Source organism: Barbus barbus (genome assembly GCF_936440315.1).
Source record: "Barbus barbus genome assembly, chromosome: 13".
NCBI lineage: Eukaryota > Metazoa > Chordata > Actinopteri > Cypriniformes > Cyprinidae > Barbus > Barbus barbus.
This window is the reverse complement of record NC_136741.1, coordinates 16,657,836-16,677,401: the sequence shown is the minus strand read 5'-3', so window position 1 is coordinate 16,677,401 and position 19,566 is coordinate 16,657,836. Positions and strand designations below refer to the sequence as shown.

Here is a 19,566-nt window from a genome sequence, read left to right as displayed (position 1 = left end):
CGTTGGCCTTTTCATCATTCAGTATTCAGATTGTTGCTGCTTTGTTATTGTCATCCCCTTTGACAAACAATGTGGAAAACTAGAACTGCAGCCTTGATTTATGCATGCTGTTGAAGATCACTAGATAAGATGCCACCTGCGAGACGGGCCTCCTGCTGCAGGCCCATACAGAGGACGTCATTAAACTTAGTTTGGTTTGAAGACTTAAAGCGTTCCATTACAATAAGTCCCTAAAGTGTGGTTGTAAATCAGTGCTTTAGTGTTACATAATATGGGAGAAGACCATCTGGGTCATGTGAGATGTCATCGACTATACATGAAGTGTTCATCTGCTGTTTATGCAAGTGCATTTTGAAGGAAGATTCTGGGTTAAATGGAACTTAATCATTCTCGCACAGAAAATTACAGCAAAGGAAGTCAAAAGCAGAAATGTGACTGAATTGTTCAGTAGAAATGTTTATTACTTAATTTGTGAAGTTGTTTAGTTTGTCTTTTTGAGGACATATGCTGGCTAACCAAACAACCAATAAGTTTCATGCTTTTGGTCACATGCCCAGAGCGAGCTGCTTCTATTACATACTAGGGCTGCTCGATTGTGGAAAAAAATCATAATCACGATTATTTTGGTCATTATTGAAGTCACGATTATTTTACACGATTACTCATTGACTTTGGAAATATGTTACATTTATTGAACAGACAATGAATTCTCCTTAAAACAAATAATATAAAATATATTCAAATGTATAAATGGCATAAAAAATAAAGGCAAATAAGATCAACAGTGTAGTGCATTTCCACAATCTCTTAAAAACAGGTAAATAAATAAAATACAAATATCAGATGAAATAATAAATAAATTAGACCAAAATAAGTTTGCTCACATATGTGCCTTAAACTGAAAAGTTCTAAACAACATTCTACATTTGAAACATAATCAACAATCAAATTCCAGTCAGTAACAATAAATAAGTTAATAGATTAGAATAGTAACAGAAAATAACTTCAACTTCAGACTTAGTAAACATGTTTCAAGCCAACATGGCCAAAATGCTGATAGGGTTACACATCTAAACCTTAAAGGTTTTAGCCAGAAACACCAGACTATTCACATAATCTGGTTTCAGTGATGAACGCTGGCAGGAGACAATATTTCCGCCAGTGCTGAAGACTCTCTGAGGAAGAACTTGTGGCCGAAATGCAAAGATATTTCCTTGCCAGGTTGGACAGCCATGGGTAGAGCCTCTGAGATTCCCTCCACCACTGCAGTGGGTCTTCCTCAGCATCCAGTGTCTCTGTCTGCAGGTACGACTGTAGCTCAAGAGCTATGGCCTCATCCTGTTGCAGAGGAGGTCCTGCAGCTTTGTCTGTGGTGACCTTGAAAAAGCTGCCCAGGCCCTTCTTTTTCTTTGGAGCAGCAGCTGGATCCTCTGTAACATCAGCAGACATTGCTGCTGTCTCAAGAGGGGCTTTTTCCTGGGAGGGAACATTTAAGAAAAATAAGAATTGAGGTAGTGGTATTAAACGTTCAAATTATTGCCAACACATTAATCCACTTAACTTTTCATTATCATTTATTATTATTATTATTATTACCATGACAGTCATCGCACTCTTCATCTCTGCTGTCAGTCTGTCTTCAATAGACCCTCGGTTGTCTTTGCTGACATATATTTAAGCTTGAACCTTGGGTCCAGGGCAGAGGCCATGTCAAGTAACCCTTGTGTCGCTGTATTTGCCATTGAGGTAGTCTACTATCTTCTGTTTGATGCTTTTGGCAAGGTCTGTGTCTTCCTCCTGCACTTCCAATATTGAATTGCTGAAAAGGTGGAGGGTTGGTTTCAGAAGAGAGACACTTAACATTTCTCTCCAGAAAGTGCGTCAGTGAATTCAACAAGAGGGCTAAGAGACTTATTGATGGCCTCCAGTACGTCAATGTCCTGCCAAGAGAGGGTGAGATGTCTTGAGTTTTCAGTCGCTAGAAAGAACCTGGGCAATGGCCTTATGCTGTTTAAGGATTCTGTTTATCATGGCCTGCCTTGATCCCCATCTGGTTGGGCATTCTTTTTTAAGGGAGTGTTCAGGTAGCTTCAGCTGCCTCTGTGCTAGGGCTGAACGATATGGACAAACTTTCATATCTCGATTTTCATGCCAGATATCTCGATATCGATACGATATGACTACGGGTTCGGTGAAAACCAAGCATTTCTCAGAAAAATAAAAACATCATAATACAAAAAAATTTGGAAAGTGTAGTTTTATTTTTAAGAACTCACTGGTGGACGTCGACTCGTAGGCCCTTTCACACAGGACGCGGCATGCGCTGCGCTATGAAACCCATTCATTTCAATGGCTTGCGCTGCGCGAGGGCGGTTAGTTGCTGCGCCGACCAAAGCGCACGCGCAGCGGAGCGCACCAGCGGCGAGCTTGCGCGCGCGCCGTGGTCAAAGTTCAAAATAGTTCAACTTTTGCCGCTGCGCTCTGTGACGTTTCCCCGCGCGGCCAATAGAAACGGGGCATCCAAACAAGCGCCGAACTCAAAATGGATGAACAGCTGATTCTCTGTGTGTCTGAATTTACAGAGCTATACCATACAAGTTTGCGGTCGTATAGGGACCTCAGGGTTTTTTATGCACCCACAGCCTCTTCTTTCTTGCTGCTCTCTTTCTTCTTATTACTAGCAGGGCTACTGCTATCGCTCGCTTCTTAGCACGGGACAGATACATGTTTTGCTGCTGACCGAAAGGTGGAACAACAATCCAATGACTAGACGTATAGTACTCCCCCTAAAAATTTTTAAAACTCCGCCTACTTCGCTCTGGCGAGCATAGCGCAAATCGCCTTGTATCTGAATTCTGAAGGGCTGCGCTGAACCCAGCGGCAGGCGCAGCGCATGCCGCGTCCTGTGTGAAAGGGCCATAATGGTATATATTTTATTACGCTACTGAACGCGTCAGCAATCAAACTTTGCTTTGGCTTATTTTGGGATGACTGAGAAGTCCCCGGTGTTTCTCTCATTGTCATGCACTCTTCATGCAGCACGCGATGGTGTTGTTTCAGGTGGTGAAACATGTTTGTTGTGCTACCTTGCTTAGTCAATTTTTGCTTAGTCATTATCTCCCGCGCTCATCTTCTTTCTTTTTAATTTCTCCGCTGTCTCTGTAGTGTGTGCGCGCTGTCTTTAGCGGTGCATTCAAGGGCACTCGTAAAACTGATGTTCGTTGTGTGACTGCCAGGGTTGTATGCAGGGCGGGGCAAGCGCGGAGAGGGGAAATCTATATCGTCTATATCGTTGCTTTTTTCGATAGTAATATCTTGAAAGTTCATATCTAGATATAGATACGATAACGATATATCGTTCAGCCCTACTCTGTGCCTCTGCAAGTTCCCTCTTTTTTTTTCCAACTATAGGAAAAGCTGCTGACGAGCTTCTTGCAGACCCCATTGCACTGTCGATCTTATGATCCTTCATTGCATTCTCTAAGATTACAATAAATAATATTTAGTATCAACAATATGATCATTGCAACCTTCATCAAAGTCTCATTTGTTAAGACAGAGTAAGAAAGCATCAAAGAGTAGTTCAAGTGATAGTAATAATAATAACAGTAAAAGGTTAGCACAGAAATTGGAATAATTTCTTGGCCTATAATTTCTAGTATTGTTATTGCTGTTTTTAAAATCACTTAATAACATGCAATTAAATCACCACATTACAAATAATCTGTATGAAGGATTCCTACTCGCCTATGGCCAAGGAGTCTGTGCCCGTAACACTGAAGCCTCATCCATCTATTTACCTCAGCTGCCAGCTTTATGTTTGCGGCATTGTCTGTAGTGATGCAGGTGAGCTTTTCCTCGTTTAAACCCCATGCAGCCATAGCTTCCCTGAGTCCATGGGCTATGTTTTGCCCGATATGGTCTTCAGGAATAAACGCAGTTTGGAGACATTTCGTATTTATATTGAAATCGGCGTTGATGTAGTGTATCGTTAAGCTAATGTATGGCTCCATTGTGCGGCTAGACCATAGGTCTGTTGTGGTGGCGAAGTACTCTGCTTTTGACACTTCATTAGCCACTTCTGCACGGCATTTTTCATATAAAGCAGGCAGAGCAACTCTTGTGAAATAGTGTCGAGATGGCAAAGCATAACGCTTGTCCAGAGTATTTATAATTTTTTTGAATCCTTCGTTCTCAACCGTGCTAATGGGGCACATGTCTTTGGCTAAGAAGTGTGCAACGGCATCTGTTATTTTTTTGTGCCTTTCCGAGCTGGATGGATAAGGAGTTGCACTGAAGAGAGTGTCTTTAATTGATGACTGTGTAGCAGAGGACGTTGTGGGCGTTGTTCGTTGTTCTTTGTTTGTTTTTTTATTAGTTGGTTTCATTGAGCTTCTCTATTGTTTTGTTTTTAAAACGCATTGGTCTAAGCAGACATATTGCATGCAAAAATTGGACAGTGGTTTGAAAAATAGGGTTGGATGATATGGCCAAAAAATTATTAGTTTCAGTATCATGATAAATGTCAAATTGGCCACACTTTATTTTAAGGTCCAATTCTCGCTATTAACAAACCATTAACTACGGCTTTTGCCTCAAACTCCTAATTTGCTGCTTATTAATAGTTAGTAAGGTAGTTGTTAAGTTTAGGTATTGGGAAGGATTAGGGATGTAGAATATGGTCATGCAGAATGTGTTTTATAAGTACTAATAAACAGCCAATATGTTAATAAAAGGCATGCTAAGAAGCAACTAGTTAATAGTGAGCATTGGTCCCTATACTAATGTTACCGTCAAATCTTTATTTCTTTATTACTACTCTTTCTTGTCAGAACATGACAAACACTTGCCAAACATGAGAATAAAAACTTGCTACAAGCTGTAATAGCTTGTTTTCATGACATATTTATTAAAAAATGCATAAAATAATGAAGACAACAGGTTAAGTAAAAATATAATGGATATGAAATAGTGCATGTACGTAAGAAAATGCTCCTCTCCAGAGTGTTTTTTTAAAATAGCTGGTTAACATTGATTATCGTCAAAACCACACAACAAAATGTGAAACGCTTGGACTACCTTTATTTTCAAAGCACAAAGCTTGTTGCAGTTATTGGATGGCAGATTAGGAATCCATTAGTACACTGCACATTATTTTGTCATCAGAAATATTATCCATCCAGTTTTCACCCAGACTGCCTCATTAAAACTTGAATAAGTGTGAACTTGAATTAATGTGAATAAGTGTGAATCTGGAATTGGTTACTGTGAAAAACACAAACGTTTTAGTGGGCTTCCAGTGTATTGTAACATAAACCGAGCATATTGATTGAATTTGCCTGTAGCACAATGCCTAAACCTCTCCCTTGTCTTAAAGCAAAATAATTTTCCTTGTAGTGAACAGGTGTTGATAAATAGCTGTTTTCCAAAATAACCCCATGCCGTGTTTGTCAGTTGTTGTCTTAAAGCTGTCTTTTTATATTGATGTGTGTTGTTAGGGCAGCAGGTTGGCTCTCCTGTGGACTATTTGGACAGCTGAAGCTGAATCCATAACAAACAGTGGAGGCCACAGAGCTTTAGCTAGAGACATGACCGCCTCCTGCTTGCTTGGTTTTAAAAATTAGCAGGGAATCAGACTCGCAGCTTTCTCTTCGCTCACAGAGAGGCAGCTCGCACTTGCACAGTGACATTTTTCTATTGCTCTTAAGGAATGGTTCACCTCAAAACCAAAACTATTATTATTTATTCACATTAATGTCAATGAATCTATATGCTATTATTCTTTTCCATGAAGCAGAAAAGGACAGCATTTGAAGAATCTGGAGAACCACCAAAAAAAGAGAAACAACTCATAAATCTTTCCTAGATATTTAAATGGCCTTATATAAATTATGTAAAACCTGGCGTGACACGTTGAGACATCAGTCGGATTGAATGTGACCACAAATGCTTCACTAGAGGGAAGATTATGAATGACTAGGCTACTTAGTGTTTTCTTTCTGACAAAGTTATTGTAAGACTTCAGATCACTTTGAATATAGTGCCAAAGTTATGTCAAACTTTTTTCTTTATTGGAGCTTGACGGATGTGGTTGTTTATGACCTGTTTTTGTATGGAAAATAGCCGTGGTATGATTATTCAAGATATCATGAGGGTAATCATGACAATGGTGAATGCTGCAATAAAAACCATAACAGTCATTTTTAACTTTGATGCGTAATCAAGTCAGTCTAGACAGCATGTCTGACTCAAGTCAGTCCACTTTCCTCTGTTCATTAGCACCTATGAGGCATCACTTTTTTTTATTATCAATACATTTTGCAATCAGAAGATTTTCTGTGGAGCGAGCTGTAGAGAATCACTCTGTGTATTGTGCTACATTAGCAGGTTCAGCACAGGGTCATAGCACCAAAACCGGTGGTCATATAGCTGCTGTTTCCTGTGCAACACAGGATCTGTGCCAGCATGCGTGTCTGTAGGTTTCTACACAGCTTGACATAATGACAAACTCTGTTATTGTTATTTGCTTTCTGTCTCTAATGAACACTCTTCTCTGGCTCTCACTCTGCATTTGTACCTCTGGGCAGTTAATGGGTTGCTGGAAAACATTGTGTTGACTTCAGCATGTTCAAAAGTCCATGTAGTCTGTTTTTTTCCTTCTCCTGAACTTCCAGCAGTGTGGATAGAAAGTGCATGCACATAATTTTCTTGTTCTCCTTCCAGGATTAGCCAAAGTCTGACTGTTGGGGGCTTTTATTGACAGTATATCACTGTCAGGTGGAGGTCACTCACAACAGAAACTTGAGTCATGAATTAATGTGTCTTTGTCCAAGAAATATGCCCCTCTGTTTATCCAGTGCAGAGAAAAAAAGGATCACAGTATTTTTAAATATCTAATAGGGCTGTCTGTTTTGTGAAATTGATTGTACGTACTTGACAACACTTGACAAAACTACTGTTTAAATAGTATTTAAAAATTTATTTTATTCACAAACTTTACATACAGTGGTGTGAAAAAGTGTTGGCCCTCTTCCTGATTTTTTATTTTATTGCATGTTTGTCACACTTTAATGTTTCAGATCATCAAACAAATTTAAATATGAATCAAAGATAACACAAGTAAACACAACATGCAGTTTTTAAATGAAGGGTTTTTTTTTATGAAGGGAAAACAAAATCCAAACCCACATGGCCCTGTGTGAAAAAGTGCTTGCCCCCCCCCTTCCCCTGTTAAAACATAACTGTGGTTTATCACACCTGAGTTCAGTTTCTCTAGGCACATCCAGGCCTGATTACTGCCACACCTGTTCGCAATCAAGAGATCACTTAAATAGGACCTGCCTGACAAAGTGAAGTAGACCAAAGATCCTCAAAAGCTATACATCATGTTGAGATCCAAAGAAATTCAGGAACAAATGAGAAAGAAAATAATTGAGATCTATCAGTCTGGAAAAGGTTATAAAGCCATTTCTAAAGCTTTGGGACTCCAGCGAACCACAGTGAGAGCCTTTATCCACAAATGGAGAAAACATGGAACAGTGGTGAACCTTCTCAGGAGTGGCCGGCCGACCAAAATTACCACAAGAGTGCAGCGACGACTCATCCAAGAGGTCACAAAAGACCCCACAACATCATGTAAAGAACTGCAGGCCTCACTTGCCTCAGTTAAGGTCAGTGTTCATGACTCCACCATAAGAAAGAGACTGGTCAAAAATGGCCTGCATGGCAGAGTTCCAAGACGAAAACCGCTGCTGAGCAAAAAGAACATAAAGGCTCGTCTCAGTTTTGCCAGAAAACATCTTGATGATCCCCCAAGACATTTGGGAAAATACTCTGTGGACTGACGAGACAAAAGTTGAACTTTTTGGAAGGTTTGTGTCTCATTATATCTGGTGTAAAAGTAACACAGCATTTCATACCAGCAGTAAAATATGGTGGTGGTAGTGTGATGGTCTGGGGCTGTTTTGCTGCTTCAGGACCTGGAAGACTTGCTGTGATAAATGGAACCATGAATTCAGCCGTCTACCAAAAAATCCTGAAGGACAATATCCGGCCATCTGTTCGTGACCTCAAGCTGAAGCGAACTTGGTTTCTGCAGCAGGACAATGATCCAAAACACACCAGCAAATCCACCTCTGTGGCATGACCTTAAAAATGTGGTTCATGCTCTCAAACCCTCCAATGTGGCTGAATTACAACAATTCTGCCAAGATGAGTGGGCCAAAATTCCTCCACAGCGCTGTAACAGACTCATAGCAAGTTATCGCAAACGCTTGATTGCAGTTGTTGCTGCTAAGGGTGGCCCAACCAGTTACTAGGTTTAGGGGGCAAGCACTTTTTCACGCCATGTGGGTTTGGAGTTTGTTTTCCCTTCATTATAAAAACCTTCATTCAAAAACTGCATGTTGTGTTTACTTGTTATCTTTGATTAATATTTAAATTAGTTTCATGATCTGAAACATTAAAGTGTGACAGACATGCAAAAAAATAAAAAAATCAGGAAGGGGCCAAGACTTTTTCACACCACTGTAAATTGTAAAAGTTTACCAACATTTGCTTTAACCCTAAAACACCACTATAAACGAATGTAGGCCTATAATTCGAAATACGGGTTAAACACCTGTGGAAAAATAAATACTGAAAATTCCTTCATATTAATACTACTTTTGGCCCTATTTTTACAGGCTTTTCTTGGAGTATAATAAATGTTATAACATTTTAACAATTCTAACTTAAAGCTATGCATTTCTGAAAATAAATATTACAATGATATTGTATATTACAATACAATGATAAATAAAAAATGAATAATAAAAACAGCAAAAAAGTGACTTGTTGAATTTTTACTAGTTGGCTACTCATTCTGCACTTAATTACTCACACTTCCCTAATTTGGAGTACAAAAGTGCATTATATATACCATTTTTATGTTCGCCCTCACTTTAAAAAGTGTTACTTGCAATTAATGTGTTATTAACTAAAATATTAAAGTTGTTTGCTTCTACAGTATGTATATTGTGCAAGACTGCACAGGTTTCAAGTTCTGTTTTTTTGCAACATCTTTTCATGTCAGATGACTTCATGTCTTTTAACTGACATCAGGGCTCGCAAAATTTCTAAATGTCAATCAAAAACATTTTCAATACACAAATATCAACGAATATCAAGGACAGAGTTTTATTTTACTATTTACAAGGTATTTGCAGAATTCTTAATCTATTTAAGGCAATTTGAAAAATTATTTCTTATACCATTTAACGTATTTAAAACTGTCTAAGACCTTAAAAACTCTTCAGTTTAGTTGCATCAAATTTAAGGACACGTGGGAGCAATGTTCCCTCTTGTGTTTTTTTTCTTGCGGAGTAAAACTTTTCTCTATCGGGCGGACATTTCGGGCACCTGAGCAAAAACTTTCTTTATACCAGACCTGTACAGCACGCACACAAAAAAGTGTGTAACTTTTAACTTTAATGTGCTATTTATATTTGATTTGACCCTTGATGTAACTAAATGATGTACATTTTAGGTTACCTGAGAAAACATTTTTACTGTACAATACACTGCAGTTCAAAAGTTTGGATCAATAAAGTTTTTTAAAGAACTTTCTTATGCTCATCAAGGCTGTATCTATCTGATAACAAATAATATTCAGTATTTCACAAAATAATATTGTGAAATGTTATTGCAATTTAAAATAAATGTTTTCTATTTTAATATACCTTAAAATTTTATTAATTCCTGTGAAGCAAAGCAGTATGATCCTGTGAAGCAAAGCAGCATGAGTCACATGATCCTTTAGAAATCATTCTAATATGCTGATTTTTAATCAATGTTGAAAACAGTTGTACTGCTTTTTTATACTGTATTTTTTGGGACCTGTTTTAAAAAAAAGTTAAAAAGAACAGTGTTTAGTCAAAATAGAAATTTTGTTACAATATAAACTATTCAAAAGTTTGGGGTCAGAAATATTTTTCTTTCTTTTTTAAAGATACTTTTAAAAAATTTAAATAAAGTTAAAGAAACTTTATTCAGCAAGGATGTGTTAAATGGATAAAATTGATAGTAAAGACTAGGGCTGGGCGATATGGCTGAAAACTGTATCACGATATCAGTGTTTCATATCGGTCGATATCGATAATTATTGATATTTTTTTTAAGGTGGTACTTCAAGTTCGTGGTATTACCAGTCTTGGCGGGGACGACGGTCTTGCATAATTTGCAGACGACATTTGGTCTGACTAGGGTCAGACTTATAATATCCAAAAACTGCCATACTGGGAGCTGACTTTCTCTTTTATTTACAATTTCCTCGCTCGCTGCGGCACTCATTTTCTGCTTATGAAGAGGAATCCATCAGACCAGCCAATAGGGTCTGGCTGCAGACGTGCACTCTCAGCCGCGCGTGCGCACTTTTTTTTTTTTTTTGCGCGTGCGCACTTAGACACGAGACAACGATATGGCGCAACCAAACATGATACTGTTACATGATTGGCTGTTAGCGTGTCACTCCCTACGTTGCTAGGTTACCAGAGAGCGAGTGCCTTTGTTAATGCAACCAAACTTGCTTCGCAGCCTTTGTTTTCTTCCGACGAAGAATAAAAAATATCGAACGTTTTATCGAACACATTTTTTATTGATATCGTTCACGTGTCTATCGCGATACATATCATTATCGTTTTATCGCCCAGCCCTAGTAAAGACTTCTATTGTTAGAAAATATTTCTATTTTGAATAAATGCTGTTCTTTTAATTTTTTTTTATTAATCAAAGAAAAAGTAAACAAAAGCACCACAACAGTTTCAACACCGATAATAAATCCGTATAGAATGATTTCTGAAGGATCATAGGACACTGAAGACTGGAGTAATGATGCTGAAAATTCAGCTTTGATCACAGGAATAAATGCTATTTTATAGTATAGGTATTAAAATAGGAAACCAATATTAGAAATTGCAATAATATTTCACTATATAACAGTTTTTTCTGTATTTTTGAAATGAATACAGCCTTAATGAGCAAGAGACTCAACGTCAAAGACTCAAAAACAAGGTCAATAATTTATCAGGTTTATAATATAGCCCTAACATAATATATTATCAAAGCAAACAATTTTGACTGATAGAATAGAATAGAATAGAATAGAATAGAAACTGAAGCAAAACTTAAGCTGAGATCTGTAAGTTAAATATAAAAAACCTTTCCTTTTTACTGCGGCATTCAATGCAATGGCTTCCCAACTAATTTTTGTGTGCGCGAGGGACATTATTTCTTCTGTGCGGCAGCGGTGGAAGAAGAGCGTGGTCGCGCGCGCGATCAGCTTAGAAGGAACATTGCGTGGGAGCCCTGTATTTAAGGTAGCCCGTCGGGCAGGGCAGTGATACATTTTGGTAGCCCTGGACATTTTCATGTCTGTGGCACATATTGCATATGTGTCATACTTGCCTTTATGTACCTGTTTGTGTTTTTACTAACAGCAGTTCCACTGTTCGAAGAGGGATACCTGGGAAATTTAATTAAACATAATGAAAATGCATGAGGCCTTAACTTCGTCTTTTTTTTTTTGTCTTGTTCAGCAAACACAGCCCAGCACCTCTGCATGAATCATTTAGAAGGCCAGAGCAGAGGAAGTGATATTGTTCTGTTTCCTAGCAGTTACTCTCCTCCTCAGTGTATGAAAACCCTCGTTCTCCTGAGAGGCTAAGGCATGCTTACCCAAATGATGCTTTCTTTGCTTACAGTATTGACTCACCTCTCTGACAGTGCTAGCATGCTCAGTCAGTCAGACATGTACCACAGCTGAGAGAATGATACAGTCTGTGATGTGGTGTGACAGGTCAGTTCCTTTTACTTTCTTATGTGTTGCATGATATATATAAAAGACTGCACTCATGGGTAGATCAGCAGGGAGGGCTCTGAAGTTTGATTTCGGTTTATGAAGCTGGGCAGATTGTATTTGTGTGTGCAACTCCTAATGCACAGAAACAGTTAACAGCTGTATGAAAGCGGTACAGCTGTTGCCATAATGATTGAGGCAGATCTCAGACAAACTGGCCAGTTCTATTTGGTGCACAATGAGGCATGTGGCTTATGAGATTTCAACTCAACTATTGCTTATGTATTGGTTGATTATTACCCAACTAAAAGCTGTAATTCATATTATATATTGTTGTTAAAAGGATAGTTTCCCAAAAATGAAAATTCTGTCATTAATTGCTCACCCTCATGTCGTTCCAAACCTGTATGGCCTTCATTCATATTCGGAACACAAATTAAGATATTTTTGATGAAATCCGAGAGCTTTCTGAGCTTGCATACACGCTAAAAAATGCTGGGTTAAATATTGTTCAGAACACATGCCGGGTTGTTTTCAACCAACAGCTGGGTTAAATGTTTAACCCAACCTTCTGGGCAGTAACCCAACTGCTGGGTAAAAACAACCTAATTTCTGGGTTCGTCCATATTTTACCCAGCGCTGGGTTGTAGTTAACCCAGCATTTTTAAGAGTGATAGACAGCAACATAGCTGAAATGTTTCCAGGCCCAGAAACGTAGTATGGACATTATTTTAAAAAGTCCATGAGACATCAGGCGTTCAACCGCAATTTTACGAAGCAACGAGAATACTTTTTGTGTGCAAAGAAAACAAATATAACGACTTCATTCAGTTTTCGCTGAGTAATTGCTGGTAAAATTCTCAAGAAACGTTAAGTAGAACATTGAATTAAATGTGAAACATTTAAATAGAAAGACTGAAATAAAATATTTTCTTAAAACATACTCCAATAATCTTCATTTTTATTTTTACAATGCACACAAAGGGCTTATGAATTAAAACGCACACACTCAATAAAATGCAATTAAATAGAGAAAAATGTAATATATGGTGTATATTATAGATTGTAATTTTATGCATTTTATATAATTATACAATCAATGTATATGAATTTTATTGACACCTGTCAATCCTTAGACTGCTCCTTCATTTGTAACTGCACTGGTGTTCCTGTTTATGCCCCACCTCTTTCCGTGTAACTCTTCTGACTGTAACACTATCTAAGAAAGGGTGTTTCCAACCTTGGCTACTTCGAGTCATTTCTAGGCATTTTGCTGGGGAATACTATAAAAGTTTGGTGGTTTGTAAAACCACAGAAGCCGTGCATAGGCATGTGGTCATAATTTGTCAGAAATGGAGATTGCAAGAGGAAACGTGATCTGTCTTGTAGAGGATTCAGAGAAGTGCAGCATGCAAATGAGAAACCTGCTTTGTTGTGCAGAGGTAGACTTCCCCTGGGTTTATCATTACAACTCCCTTATGTCGTGAAGCTCGGTGCGGTGAGGTCAGACGTCACAGACGTTTTGCAGGAAAATATATATATTTTTTTCTGTAGGGTGAATTCCAAGGCATGAATTAGCGTTACTACCGCTGTAAAAGGGAAAGCAGAAGCTTATACTGCTTCTGTCTGCTTTACAGCTGCCTCAGTGTCATGAGCACTTGAGCACTTTGACCCCAGGTGACACCTACACAGCAGTGTGACTTTTGGAATTGGCAAAGCTGCTGATGGTGTTTGAAGACGGAAGACTCTTGTGATTTGCCTGTTATTTCACCAGTGGATTTGTTTATGGAATTAGCGAGGACCTCAGCTAGGGTGACATCTTTCTTCAGGTAAGAGCAAAGTATACCAAGGAAATCCTAGATGGAGGAGAGTTCTTGGCTTTCTAATGTTACAGTGTTCTGGCCTGCTTTTCCCAGTTGTCTTAAGGTTTTCCGTACTGTCAGTTGATATACGTTTCTGCTTGGTGCCTTTTTAATGTCTTCATTTCATTGTGAGTTTGTGTGAGTTCTGGTGGAAAGTACACAACGACATCAAACATTTAGTTAGTCCAAACCTTTTAGAATTCGTATTTGAAAATATAGAACGACAAATGGCATCAGTTTCCAATCTATGGTGTACACGCCTAACTAATGACCTAGTAAACCACTTTGCTCTTGTAGCTGTAAGGAATGAGTGTTTTATAAAACCCTTTACACAGTTTAAAGAGCCTATAAAATGGCTTCACAAATACAGTTTTCTTTCCTGTTGACATAGCATATTTTTCATTGAATGAGTAAGGTGGTCCTGTTTAGTCAGAGACAAGTAATAATTGGTTTAGTGGTGGGGAGGTTTTCAATTATAGAACATTTTAGTGGACAAATAATTACACATGTCCACAAATAGTGGAAGACGAGGTATCAATATTTTGGTTTTCCAAAAAGAAATTTAATCTAAAATATATAATAGAAATATAATCTAAAAAGTTAGTCATTGCAGCAACATTTCAGTCATGTCAGTCTGACATGTCTTGCAGGTCACACACCACTGTGGCTGGCAAAGAGCATCTGGATTTGGCTGTTGCTGGTTGTTAATTTCAAACCCACAAAATATGTGAATGTTTTGTAAAAATTGTACATCTCGTCTTTTTTTTTTTTTCTTTTGAATGTCCTGAACAGGATGCGGTATTAACGGCAAGCGTGTTCACAAGTTCTTAAAGGGTTAGTTCACCCAAAAATTTAAATTGTCACAATTTGCTCTCCCTCATGTCTTTCCAAACCTGTATTACTGACTTTTCTGTGGACCAAAAAAAAAAAAGATATTGTGGGAAGTGTAATTTTCCATTTTTAATTTTTTTAAATTTTGGTAACCACAACTGTTTGGTCATCAAAATTCCTCAGTATATCCTTTTGTGTTCTGTGGAAGAAATTCATTTTTTTTATTTTGGGTGAAATTTTTTAGTTTTAAAATGGTGCTTTTATGGGTGTTTTTAAAGTCATAGACCAAAAAAAGGTATTATAAAAGGGAAAGTTAACAATTGCACAGTACAGTCCAAGCCAAGTATGAAAACCAGTGTGTTGTATGCGGTATTGAGAACTTTCCACATTCAAATATTGGACCGCACAAAGCTGTTACTGACCTGAATTTTTCCATACGTGAAGAATGTCTGTGTGAGAAATGTAGGTTCTCAGTTGTCAGGCCATCTCAGCATACTTGCTAGCAAAGATGAAATCATTCGTTGTTGTTTTTTTTTTAATGCATCTTATTGAAGAAATGGTCTCAGTTGGTTCCACAGTTTATTGCATTGTTCAATTTCATTTTTCAATATCTACCAATTTATAATGCCATTTATGTAGCTTATAGGTTTACATAAAAATGTGTTTTCACTATTGCATTAGGTGTTAGAATCAATTGAAAATAACAACAAAAAAAAGATCTAGAAGAACACATGATGATAATTTTTTTAAATTGATTTTGAAGATTTATTTTTTGCCATTTTCGTCTTTTATTGATAGTATAGTAGTGAGACAGGAAGCGAAGTGGGAGAGAGAGGGGGGGATGGGATCGGGAAAGGTCTGCAAGCCAGGGCTCGAACAAGGGACGCCCGAAGCGCAATGACGCTACATGTCGACGCACTGCCCATGAGGCTATTGGTGCCACCAACATGATGATTATTTCAAATATCTGTACATTGTTTTAGAGTCTAAACCCTGAAACTATCATGTTGTTTGACAAATCATATATTATATAAAGAAGCACTTTTTATAAAAATAAATGTATAATTTCCCGGCTTTAGTTTACTAAAATCAAGACTTTAAGATGTTTTCTGAATTACTTTTCACAATTAAACAAGTTTCTTTAATTTTTCCAAAGGTGGCGACAGACAAGGTTGCAGGCAAGCTGAGTTCGACTCTTTCATGGGTGAAGAACTCAGTGTCGCTCACGGTGAGTCAGATGGCTAGTCAGGTGGTCACCCCCTCCTCGCTGCACACCACTGTGGCTTCATCCACGGCCTCACTGTCCTCGCCCTCCTCAGCCTCCCCATCCCAGCTCAGCCCGGATGATGTGGAGCTGTTGGCCAAACTAGAGGAACAGAACAGGTACGAGTGTCACCCAATATCATCTGGAGGATTTGTTTCAAGTCTTCATCTTTAGCGTTTGCCAAAGCACAACACTTGAACAATTATCCCATTCTCATAAGTATTTTGGGAGCACCATTTGGTCAAATTGCAGTGTATATTGGGTGTTACACCATCTATGTTGCAGACAAGTGGCATATGCAAATAAATATATTAGTTGTAAATTATCTCTTTTTGTTAAATTATTACTCACGTGCGTACTTTTACTGCTTAAAGGATTAATCTTTGATTTGATTTAAGGTCATTGTAGATGAACGGAACAACTTTATTGCATTATAGGTTTATGAATTCTTTAATGCTGAAAAGCAGGAAGTTATAAATGTCTACAGCCTTTTTTTTTTTGTGCAGTTGTTTGGCTTTAGACTTACAGACTTTCATTTTAAAGTTTGTCCATCCTTGTGTTGAGGAGCTCTAGTCTTGTCCAGCTTTTCTGGTGTGGTCCAAATTTAGCATGCTCCCTTGTACAAACAGTGATATGTCAAGAGCACTGACATGATGTTAACACAGTGAAAGCCTTTGCTGGGGTGGCTGTGTTGTGTTCTCAGACAAGTGATGGCACAGAACTTTTCCAAATATAGAACCTGCGGGAGATGAGGGTCTAGGGAACTGTCTGTCTGCCAGTTTCAGTTCTCCTGTAATCCACAATCTTCTCACTTGTTGACATGATAGCAAGTGTGAGAGTTGCTCACATACAGTTGAAGGAAATGTCATAATCATGGTTGGTGAATTTGCTCCAAATTATTCATGTGAGCGACACTGGTTCTAGTCCTGCTAGTGATGTGTCCTGATCCTATTCCTCCTTTCACACTACTGATCTAAGGTGTGGGCTTGGTAAAAGGTTTTTTTTTTTTTTTTAACGTTTTTAAAGAAGGTTCTTGTTCACTAAAGGTCTTTGCACACTGAGTCCGAAATTCTCGTAAAAAAAAAAATATGACCCCATGTTGTCAATCATGTTTACACACTGCCTCCGAAACTTTCGTCTGTCATAAAAAAATCGGACCAGGTTCGATTTTCTGATTTTTCACATCCATAGCAAGCATTTTGATAGAAAAGGATGACGAATACGAAAAAAATAAATAAAAGAAATTTCGGACTTGGTGTGCAAGGACCTTAAGCCTGCATTTACATAGAGTAAAACAGTATTATTATGAAATATTATTACAATTAGAGGTCGACCAATTGATTGGCCGATTTTTGGCATTTTTTTTATTAATAGGCATCGGCCGATTGTGCTGCAAATTAGGCCGATTAATATACAGGCGGGTCTGCAAGCAACACGTGATGCTGCCTCGTGCAGCAAGCAGATTGCCATTCCACTGGCACAATGGATAACCCTGTGATGTCCCCCCTCTGCCTGTTAACTTTTTGAAGAGAGAACTACCTGGTAGAGCTAATATATATTAATATATATATATATATATATATATATATATATATATATATATATATATATATATATATTAATTATCATATATTATATTATATTACTCTCTCTCGCTCTAAAAAACAATTTTTTATACGCACAACATATTTTAACCATGCAGCAAACCTTTTTAAATATTTTGATAAATTAATGAAAAAAAATGAACATCCCTGAGAGGAAGGGGGGAAAAAAAAGAAAGAAAAAACATATCGGCCAAAAAATCGGCATCATATATCGGCCATCGGCTGCCCTGATTTCTAAATATCGGCATCGGCCAGAGAAAAACCCATATGTCAACATCTAATTACAATTTAACTTTAATATTTTCAAATAATTTAAAATGTAATTAATTACTTTTGACCAATTTAATGTGTCCTTGCTGAATTAAAGTATTCATTTATTGACATCAAACTTTTTTTTGTGTAATATCTGATCAAACCTAAAAAAAAGTTAAAAAATATTAACAGCAACATTATTTATGGTAATGGTATACATGGGCCAATATGTTAGCTGATTTACTGCAAACTCATTCATATAAAATATTAATGATTTGCTACATATTTCACATTTGTTCTGCATTAGAAATGATCAAATATTGTTGTGTATTTGTGCTTTTTCCATCTTATTCCCTTCAGATTTACTATGTTAACCCAGTTTGATCTGTGACCTTTATTAAATAGCAGAGTGGGAGTGGTGCTCAGGCCAGCTGACCTCTGACCCCAGCCTTCATCAGGACAGCTGGAGAATACAGCTGGTCCCAGAGATGACTAACAATGCCCTATCACCTGCTGTCTCCCACAGTACTCATGCCATTAGTGTAATGCTGCCTGGCACATGTCAGAGAGTGTCTCCCCCTCTCGAGTCAACACAAGCCTCTGCTTTGCTATCATGTGAGCATTATGACAATGCTGAGTAAAACATTGACAAGACATTTAAACCTTGCTTGCTTTGGAAAACCTTTTTAATTAAGCTAAATTGACTTAAATTGCCACATTAGAAAGCAGGAAGGAGATGTAATAAAATGATAAAATAAGGCCTTTTCCTTCCTGGTTTCACACAAGAAGAATTGGTGACTGTATCAGCACCTTCAGCTGATTTCCTGGCTGTTTTAAAGTGTTAATGGGCATGCTGACCTTTTTGTGAGCATTAATTTGAAATAGTGTTGGCAGATCAAAGCCCTGCCCCTTTCCTCATTAATTATTGAATAGGTTGCCCAATGCTTGCTTTTATCTTGCTGTTTCTGGTATCACAGACTGGTTTCGGTATTAGAACGGAATCAGAGTGATCCGCTTGGGCGAGTGCAACACCCACACAGAGTTCTCTCTGCAGCATGGAAAGTAGGGCAGCAGCTCAGTGGATCTGTGGAGTGTTTGGAGCTCTGATACTTCACATATGGCCATATGGGCTTGTCTTGCCACAGCAGAAACGGGGTCTCAAATACCACTGATGAATCTGTAAGTTAGGGATGTGCCAGTACAATCAGATATTAATAATTTATTTTCTCACATTTATTTATTGATTTGTTAATTCATGTTTCCTATGGCTCAGTTAATAAAGAAGCAGCTAATCCGAACCGACATTCCCCTGTAAAGTCAGAGCCAGAGCTATAAGACGCTGTGCTCAAAAGAATTAAATTGTGAATAGCATGAGAGATTGATATTCCAGATTCACTCATGTCTTGCTTACACACCGGTAAGCAGTTTATTATAAACTTTTTTTATAATATATGGCAGAGTTTCAAAGACAATTCCAGTTATGTTTTGGATTGAAAATGTATCATCATGCATGTGATGTTACTGATAACCGGCCCTACCTTACACTAGCGTTAAAAAGTTCAGAATTTGATCAAATAAATGTTTTCAAAAGCTGTCTCCTATCCTCGCCAAGGCTGCATTTATTTGATTGAACATACAATAAAATCAATTTATGAAGTAGTATTACAAGATAAAATGATTTTCTATTTTAAAAATTTCAAAATGCAATTTCTTCCTCTGATGGTAAAGCTGAATTTTTAGCAGCCATTTAATCCAGTCTTTAGTGTCCCATGATCCTCCAGAAACCCGTCTAATGTGCTGTTCAAGTGCTTAAGATTAATTTCCTTTTATTGTTATTAATTAGTGCCGTCAAACGATTAATCGCATACAAAATAAAAGTTTTGTTTGCATAATGTGTTCTGTGTACATTTATTATGTATA

The 19,566-nt window shown here is 37.7% G+C and overlaps 2 protein-coding genes across 5 annotated transcripts in view; one reads left to right on the top strand and one right to left on the bottom strand.

Moving 5' to 3' along the window:
* LOC306879123 (ecotropic viral integration site 5 protein homolog) overlaps positions 1-19,566 on the top strand; it is a 53,671-nt gene that overhangs the window by 5,520 nt on the left and 28,585 nt on the right. For all 4 annotated transcript variants that reach the window (XM_079431846.1, XM_079431844.1, XM_079431848.1 and 1 more), the window contains exon 2: positions 15,683-15,909. In XM_079431846.1, the coding sequence (XP_079287972.1) occupies positions 15,683-15,909 (227 nt within the window). The remainder of the gene's footprint in view (positions 1-15,682; positions 15,910-19,566) is intronic.
* Positions 438-2,348, bottom strand: LOC306879126 (uncharacterized protein). Its single transcript, XM_079431851.1, has 2 exons — positions 1,597-2,348; positions 438-1,476 (listed from the first exon to the last, which is right to left on the bottom strand). Exons 1-2 carry the CDS (start codon positions 1,618-1,620, stop codon positions 1,105-1,107), a joined length of 396 nt encoding a protein of 131 aa, XP_079287977.1. The 5' UTR covers positions 1,621-2,348; the 3' UTR covers positions 438-1,104.

Bases quoted from the DNA above. Each gene is read 5' to 3' on its own strand.
- LOC306879126 (XM_079431851.1), bottom strand. From the start codon at position 1,620: ATGAAGAGTGCGATGACTGTCATG. The intron at 1,477-1,596 runs GTAATAATAATA...GTTCCCTCCCAG, and splicing joins AGAGTGCGATGACTGTCATG to GAAAAAGCCCCTCTTGAGAC.